The sequence below is a fragment of the Loa loa genome, assembly GCF_000183805.2.
Source record: "Loa loa unplaced genomic scaffold supercont3.153, whole genome shotgun sequence".
NCBI classification, from domain to species: Eukaryota; Metazoa; Nematoda; class Chromadorea; order Rhabditida; family Onchocercidae; genus Loa; species Loa loa.
Window position 1 is genome coordinate 117,288 of NW_018108333.1, and position 8,873 is coordinate 126,160.

Here is an 8,873-nt window from a genome sequence, read left to right on the forward strand (position 1 = left end):
ATTATTATTATTATTATTATTATTATTATTATTATTATTATTATTATTATTATTATTATTATTATTGTTATTATTATTATTATTATTATTATTATCATTATTATGATTATGATTATGATTATTATGATTACGATTGTTATGATTATTATAATTATTACTATTACATGTATTATAAATTGAAGTATGTTTTAGGTCTCATTGCATATCATATTTCTATTTCTACCACAATTTGTATTATTTATTACCACTCCTACAATATAAACCATTCGGTCGTTGATGTCTGCGATTTCTTAACATTTCGATTTCGACGTTTTTTTTTAGGAATTTTTGTATCGAAGTCTGTCATATCATTTCTATCGCAATAAATCTGACCACTTTTCCGGCTAAGAGATCACACTTTTTTCTTTTCGGAGAAAAAGAGAGAGAATTAAAGTTTGTATGATCGTTCCTTCCATTCAATTCCCTTATCTTTTTGCAGTACAAAGGTCACTTCCGTAATTGGGACTATTTGGTAAGAATGAACACAAAACTAAAAGCGCAGATATATCGATATATTGCCCAAATGCAAGCAATGTATATGGTGGTAGGATATGGTATAAAAGTATCCAATATTCATCCATGCATATATATATCATATGTGTTAACTTGGCAACAAGCATTTATCTTTTCCCTCAATTGTTTGCTTTCTACTAACCGCCTTGTGGAAAATGTCATCATTATGAGTCATCCATTCCCATCGAAAATGCTCTTGTATCTTATTTTCTGCTCATTAACAAAATTTATCGATTCGTCAAATCAATAGGTGGGTGGTACATATGTATCTGTGTGGCTATGCGTGCGTGCGTTATGTATATATGTGTGTATATGTATGTGTGTATGTATGCATGTATGTGTGTGTGTGTATATATGTATGTATGTATATATATATGTATGTATGTATGCATGTGTGTGTGTGTGTGTGTGGGTGTGTACGTGTGCGCGTGTGTGGTGCTTGTATATGTTTGTAGAACGATTGGTTGCAATGGGGAGAAAGTCGCGGTTGCTATAACACGGAGTGAAGTTAATGTGACGTGGCAGAACACAGGATGCTGTCATGGGTGGCGCATATGAGGCATAATATCGATTTGGACACGACTATATTTCCTACTGAAATTGACGGAAATTTTCTTTTATTGACGTGATATAAACATTTACAATTCCTGAGATATCATTTTTGATTGAGGATGTCCCTTTATATTTTACACCCACAAACTGTAACGACGCCCAGTTATTTACCATCACTTATTAAAGCGCGAAACGTATCAACACCAATCTTACCGCGTTATTGCACCGCACGGTCTCTTAGCACGGTAGAGCGACAGCCAGTTCGTGCGATTATTCCGGTGGAAAATATGCAACGATCAGAAAAAACTACTATACTTCAGCAACCCATTGAGGAGTTACTTGGTCTGGGAGCTCGAGGGGAACACCCAGTTCGAAAGCGTGAACGTTTAAATCATTTGACAGCGGAAGAGAAACAAAATCGACGTAAGTTGAAGAATCGTGTGGCTGCGCAGACGGCACGTGATCGTAAAAAATATCGTGCAAACAAACTCGAAGAAGCCGTTCGAATGCTTATCCTAGAAAATGGTAAATTGCGCGAAGAAAATAAGTGTTTAAAAAAAACATGTGAAGAACTGAAGGATCAAAATATTGAGTTGCAAGATTTGTTGAATAACAATCGGGAACATGAGAAAACATGCTCAGAAACGGAAGTAAATAGTAGTATGCCATCATCGTCCCTTGGATCTGCCGAATCCATTCGCGGGCCCCAGCAGAGGGAACAGGCGATGATGCGTCCATTGTTGATTTTAATGCTATTATGTCTAGCGATGAAATGCAAAAAATCATCGGGGAAATCTGCGCAATTGATGGAACTGATCCGACGTTACAAGATGTTGATGGCACGGCACTTGAGTTCGAACGATTCTGTTCAAAGATACTTAGCGAAATTGATAACACTACTGGGATGTCGGATACCGCTGAATCAAAACCTCCGAAAAACTGCAAAATACGTCGGATGGATTGCACAACACCAGATATCATTATAGCACCGGAATATTTAAAGTCGAACGGAGTGCTCCAAACATCGATTTCTAATTGTTCAGCGACTGCAATTAATGGTGCAGTGGAACATACAGAATCATCTTCCCGTGCTAATTTTGATTTGGAAACTAATCATGGATTAAAATGTGAACAATCACCCGACTATTCATCATTTCGTGCATTGAAATCCCCCGATGTATCAAGGGGCTTCAGTTCATCTCCTTCATTTATTTTTTTTGATGATATAAAAGAGGAAAACAGTGGCACTTCTTCACCTCTTATTACTGATAATGATCCAATGTTTTGTGTCCCGCATAAATGGGATATCGACGACGATTATATATAAAGTCACCACAACGCATTCTGTGTTACTGTAAGTTTATTAAACCTTTTTCATAACATTTCAGACTTTTTATTAGGTTTTAAAACAAGCATTCAAGGGTATTTTCATAAATATGTTAATAAAAAGCATTTCCGGGACTCATTTTATCTGATTAATGATCAGATAAAATTTTCAAGACTGGAAATATTTCCTAACGTCACCGTCCTATAACATTTATAGCATGTAACAATTAAGCAACCTTCACCTTTTTCAAACTCAACACTCATATACTCTTATTTTCAGACTTTAAAATATTCATTAGATTGGTTTATATCTTGCCTATTGTGATATTTTTGTCCATTAGACTGAGCAAAATATTCGGTGATTATTCACTTCACTCCTATCAGTTCAAGTATGGTAAGGGAACTTTTACATTTTGTATGTTATTTTCGTAATTTGTCAGTTTGTTTAATGCACCTTTTTGTTTCTGCTGTTGAAAAGAAAGATTATATACGGAGTATCAAAAATGAATTTAAGGTCCTGGACAACGACCTTATCGACATTTTCCTGAAATTAAGGTGCATTGGGATTCACTTAATTTGCTGATCCGATGAAAACGGGCCTTGCCCATTACTCACATCTTATAAGTATAGTTTGTTGTTCGACACGAGTTTTAAATAATAATGCAGAAAGGTGCATTCATGTTTAATGAATGTTAATATATATGATTTGAAAAGTTGTGTATTGTATAAAATTGTTAATATGCAATTATCACTAGAAACAATTTTATAAACCCGTCCGGTGAAACAAATAAATTAATTTTTAAAATCGTCAGTGTCTTCATCGTGTTCACTGTCTGACATTTCCTCATCTTCCAGTTCGTGCAGTGGAAATCTTAAGATAGCTGCCACGCCACCCAATGCGGTTAGTTGTTCACCCGACACATGCATTGATGAGAATATCAACACGTTCGAACCCTACAAAATTACTCAGTATAGGAGAACAGGTCGCATATTTCCAGCTAATCTAATGAAATTCACAGATTTAATTTATGTCCCGCTAGTGCCATGAATAATTTGATTTGAAATAAAAAAGTCTGGTTAAAGCGCTGCTAGTTTGTTTATCAGAGCGCTGAGGATATTCTGCACCCAATACGATAAGCATTGAGGAAAGTCATTTAGCTTAAGTTATCAATTTAAAGAAGGTCGCCAAAGTTCTATGAACTATCTAAACTTGCCTGCTCCCTTACAGACTCTGTCAGTTCAACATACTTCTTCCTCAGCTGAATATCACTCGATCTAAACAACGAGTCGGACAGCAACAACGTGTCAATAGCCAGCTGTTCGTTAGCCATCAACACATGCTTATAACCATAAAAGGCACGAGCTGGATCAGTTGCCATCAGGTCATAAAACATGTTAAGTGCTTTAACTTCAGCTTGAGCCTGTAAAATATGGAAACAGTTCATTTACATTTTCACAAATTAGTTAAATCTATCAACTCAGATCCCTAGTCCTCAGAAATTCCCAAATATGTGCACATTATCAGTCCCCAACGAAGTTTTAGTATCATCATTTCCAAGGAAAGAAAGCTTTAAGAAATTGAGAAAAAAAATACTGAAAAGCAGATCACTTTACCACCTCGAGGTTTTATTTCTATCATGCACTTACTTTGGTGTCCGAGAGAGCAGCTGCTACGCTAGGATTTGACAGCACCTCTTTAAGCGCATGCTTAAAGCCACTGCTTGCATGGGCAAGTAGAAATTTGCTACGACTTTCTAAAATCGACTTGTTCCCATGTTTGTCGGCATATTCCATTAAATAATTTAGGAATTGTTCGTTGAGAAAGCCACGACTAGCAATTATTATGCATTTTACTACCTAAAATATGAAACGGAACTAATTCTCTGAAAATGAATGAAATGTTTCAAAATTTTCCAGAAGTAACCAACCTTCATATCAACATGCCTAACAAATGCCGTTGCAATAACTTCATAAAAACGTTGTATACCCTTGTCGTGCTGACCTGAGAAACCCTTTCTCTTCCTCGGAATCTAAAAGCATGCTACAAACTGATGGATTATTCCAAGCTGTTCACCTAAATTCATAAATCATCCTTTCTCATATCACCATTCACCCAGTTCTGTTTTTCCAATCTTGCTACAAGGTGACGTTACTAACCTGCATGTCAATTTTTGCTTTGACAATGGTCATCTGTGCTGTCACCAAACATAAATTTGCCAAACCTTCATGCATCACAACAGCAGCCACATCGGCAGTTCGGGATGGCTAAAATCAAAAACTGAGAAAAAAATAGTAAAGTAGAAATTTGTAAGTGATGAGAGAAAAACTATAAACGAAACTGTGTTTCTTTTGTTAGATGAAATCTAAAAAAACTGATGGTAACTTAAGAATTCCGCCAAAGACCTCGCTAACACGATTGAATATTATGCAAAATACCTTATGCAAGACCTCATTAAAGTTGTATGAACACTGAACTGTATAGTCAAGTCAGGGCCGATGGAGGAATTAAAACAACAGCTTACACTCTATACTGCAAAACATTTTTGGCGATAATAACATAACAAACGTTTACGAATTTGAAGCCTACATCAAGTGCCAAGTCTAGACGATCCAAATCTATTGAGTCCCAATACGGTTTCCACAAACTGAATTTCTTCCCAACATCGATATCCAATGTATGATACTGCCCCATTTTGACGTGCTGATTTTCAGCAACATTTTTACCTTTTAAATGCAAAATGCAAGCTATAGGATCAAAATCAACAGTTTCAATGGAAATCGACAAAACAGTATGCACTCGCTGGCTGAAAGAAAGTAACGATTAATACTGGCTTCTGTACGCTCATGAATTGGACAGAAACTTAAGCTATTATGCGTGGAATATGGAATATGAGAATATATAAGAAGGTTAATTTTCACGAAAATTGTCAATGAGCTAAATGAACAAAAATGTTGAAAAGAAAGAAAACTCCAGAAAACTACGAGATTAACTACGAGTTTGATTAATTTATCATTTAATAGTAATATTGAAAAAAAAACCAATCAGCAGGTCTTTTTTTTTTTTAAATTGAATAGTAAGAATCAAAACATTTCTGTTGAAGCAATAAACTGCATATTACCTAAACGTACTGCCAGTGCTCGATTCCGTGGTAACCTTTCGAATTGTTGTACACCGGACTTTATCACCAATGCGTACTAAATTATAAACATGCCACATGTCCTCTGTTTCATCGCATGATACTGTCACCTCTCTGCAAAAATGACCGAACAAATTTATTCAACGACTATGTGAGAATTAGTAAACAGAATGATGAAATATGGACAGCAATCAGACTTGACTGACAAGTTATATAAGACTTACTCTCGAAGAATTTTAACATGACCATCAGGAAGTATACAGATCTCAAAAAAGGTAAAATGTAGGAAAAACTACAGGACTAGAGAAAATTAAGCTCAAGAAAATAAATACTGCATTCCATCTCTATCCATATCTCTAAAAATGCAAGTGTATGAAAAGTGGATCCTACTCAAATAATATCGTCAAACATTAAACGCAAAAATGCTGAATGTCTAACAACTTGATTAAGATTTATATCCCGTAACAATAATTACAGATCAACTCTAACAGATATATTAGAGCGATGATGAACATCTCAATGTTGTATCCTGAATACGTTCTGAACATATACTGAAACCATCCTGAACGTATATGTGTATACATCCAGGTTAATTAATCCAAACTACATCAGTAACACAAACCCAGCACCATCTTTGCCGATATTCCGTTTGAACTGCTTCATTTTTCCGTATCGACTCCCTGTTAATCTTCATTCACAATCCTAAAAGTATTTCACCAATTATTTATTCCCGAAACTGTAAAAAATATTTGTAAACGAAAAAACTGTAAAAAAACGAAAAAAAACGACGAAACTGTAAAAATATTTTTTTTAAAAAAAGTTATTAAAAATATTTTTTTTTACAATTTCGTCTTCGATGCCAAATCACTTTTTCGTTCATCCGTCTAAAATAGCGGTTCCCAACCAATGGTCCGAGAGAACCAAAATACGGTCCAAGGAAGTGGCGGTGCGTGAAGAGAAAACAGAGTCGGGTGTTCATCGCAATGTTTGATAAATTAATACGTTAGGGTTTTGATTAAAGTTTATTTCCAAGTTAATAAAATTTATTATTTTTGAATCTTGCGGTCTTTGCTACAAATAAAAAAGTCAAAATGGTTAGTGGCCAAGAAAAGACTAAAAACAATCAGTCTAAAATCACAATTTGGACTTCAAAAAAATATGAGTTTGAATTTTCTAAAAATTTATAATTCCACCGATACCTTACACGTAGCATATCACAATATGGCTTAGTGAAAAACCGTATCAAAGAAAAAGAAAATGTACCAAGAGTAACAGGACCGTCTCATCGACTATCTATTCCTTTCCCACTATTTTTCACAACTTTTTTGCCATCCACCATTAGTAGCTGGTGGTTGGTCAGACTCGAGATAACTTCTGACCAACATTACTCATATCAAGCATTTTACTTCTCTTCAAAAAATCAATAGATCTGATTTATCCGACCCAGAAGAATATCTTACAGTCAACCGACCTGATTTAATCATCCACCTGATCTAATCATCAATCATTCGCACAAATAACGTACAAATTTTGATTAAGATTTAACCCAAACATAACTTAAAAAAAGAAATGGCTCTAACTCTCAAAATTTTCTAAGTTCCAGAGAAGGGTGAAATTCATGAATTAACTTATCTGTTACTCAGGATATCACACACCTCGCAAAACCCCGAATCCATTTGGAAAGTTCCCCCTACCTCCCCCACTCCCAATCCCATCACTAACCGCCGATATCGTACCCACGGTATTTTACGGTCGCGGCGTCGAAATTTCTAACGTTTTGGAGTTGCACTAGTGATCGGGTGGTAGATGTTCTCACGGTCAAGAGCATTTGCTTCTCCAATCCGTTGCGTTACCTTTCTCCTCCCTCGCTAACGTCCACGTTTCTCTTTCCTCATTAATCTCAACTTCCAGGTCACGGAAACTTGGCCTCACGTCTGTTCACATACTCTTATTCCTCCCATTTTTATCTATACGCTTATTCATTCACCCACACATCCATCAAGATACCTTAACCATATGCTAGAAAACGCCACGTACACTCACTCATTCATTAGTTCATACGTACAACTTACATGCATACAGACGCACGCACACACACACACATACACACACACATGCACACGCACATACGCACACACACACACACATACACACACACACACGTACACACACGCAATACACACCACAACACAACACTGCTTAAATATGGACTTGGGCAAATGACCTCTAACCCTTGGAGTTTGCTAACATTACTTAATCGATTATTGATTTCCCTTCAATAGAGTTCGTCTTATTATCTGTTCTAACGATCTTAGAATGGGTAAATAGCATAAGTATTCAATTCTTTTTTTTTTAAATTCGATGACATAAATATGAAAAAAACAAGAGGGAAATGTTTCATTTGAAAAAGAAAAGAACTGCGTATTGTTTTAGGAATGCACTGAAAGAATGGATGAAACTGATTTGACCTTAAAAATGTAACCTAACCTAACCTAACCCCATTTAATGCATTCATGAAAACATTGTATTATTCTGTCTGTAGTTTCGGCATTCCCACTAATAAAATATGCAACCAGAAATTCATTTATTAATTTGAAGTTTTTTTCTTTGTTTCAGGGACAGGGAACAAATTAATTGGGAAAACTATTAGATCATTTTTCGTAAACAAGGTTTCCGGAATGCCTTCCCGCAAAAAAAAGAAAACCTGCCGCTCTTTGTTTCCAAAAATTTAGGCGAAAAGAGTTTTTCCATTTTTTAATTAATAAATGAGTTTTTCTCATCAAATTAGTTAGTGATCAATCAATCAGTAACGATTGATAATTAACCCAGTTATTTATCAGATTAATACCTTAAAAGACTGTCATGATCTTTATATTTAATTGTATCAGTTGGGTCCCCATGTGTGTGTGTGTGTATGTGTGTATGTACGTATGTATGTATGTATATGTATGTATGTATGTGTGTATGTATGTATATCATTTATGATGCAGAAGGGTTCTTTCAAACACTTATTGAACTTTATAACTTTTCCAGCCAGATATTTTTACTTTTAGACAGTAAAATTTAGATCAGTTATTTGAAGCAAATTTTCACTAAACAAATTCTTTCACCATAAAGTTTCAAATTATAAAAAACGATATAACTGAAATGAATATGGTTGTCAAGAGCACACCATAAATTCATTTCTCTTTTTTCATTTCAAAATTTGGATTAACTATGCATTATTGTTTATGCATATTAATAACATTTGTCAAATTTTTAATTGATGATTTCCATTGTTACTCTCTAAAATGATTGTAAAAAAAA

General features: G+C 35.0%; 3 protein-coding genes across 3 annotated transcripts; 2 read left to right on the forward strand and 1 right to left on the reverse strand.

The window, feature by feature from the left end:
* The first annotated feature begins 789 nt into the window (after nucleotides 1-789).
* On the forward strand, nucleotides 790-2,925 carry LOAG_10234 (hypothetical protein). Its single transcript, XM_020448115.1, has 2 exons — nucleotides 790-2,458; nucleotides 2,711-2,925. The coding sequence occupies exon 1, from the start codon at nucleotides 1,224-1,226 to the stop codon at nucleotides 2,088-2,090; it is 867 nt and encodes a 288-aa protein (XP_020301712.1). The 5' UTR covers nucleotides 790-1,223; the 3' UTR covers nucleotides 2,091-2,458; nucleotides 2,711-2,925.
* A 297-nt stretch (nucleotides 2,926-3,222) lies between these two features.
* On the reverse strand, nucleotides 3,223-6,230 carry LOAG_10235 (translation factor pelota; the record flags this gene model as incomplete). Its single annotated transcript, XM_020448116.1, has 8 exons — nucleotides 3,223-3,384; nucleotides 3,657-3,851; nucleotides 4,078-4,283; nucleotides 4,355-4,460; nucleotides 4,588-4,695; nucleotides 5,018-5,234; nucleotides 5,550-5,681; nucleotides 6,190-6,230. The coding sequence occupies 8 exons, from the start codon at nucleotides 6,228-6,230 to the stop codon at nucleotides 3,223-3,225; spliced, it is 1,167 nt and encodes a 388-aa protein (XP_020301713.1).
* A 243-nt stretch (nucleotides 6,231-6,473) lies between these two features.
* LOAG_10236 (hypothetical protein) lies at nucleotides 6,474-7,790 on the forward strand (the record flags this gene model as incomplete). The annotated part of the gene is made up of 3 exons (XM_003145763.1): nucleotides 6,474-6,513; nucleotides 7,211-7,308; nucleotides 7,479-7,790. 3 exons carry the CDS (start codon nucleotides 6,474-6,476, stop codon nucleotides 7,788-7,790), a joined length of 450 nt encoding a protein of 149 aa, XP_003145811.1.
* Between the last annotated feature and the right edge of the window lie 1,083 nt (nucleotides 7,791-8,873).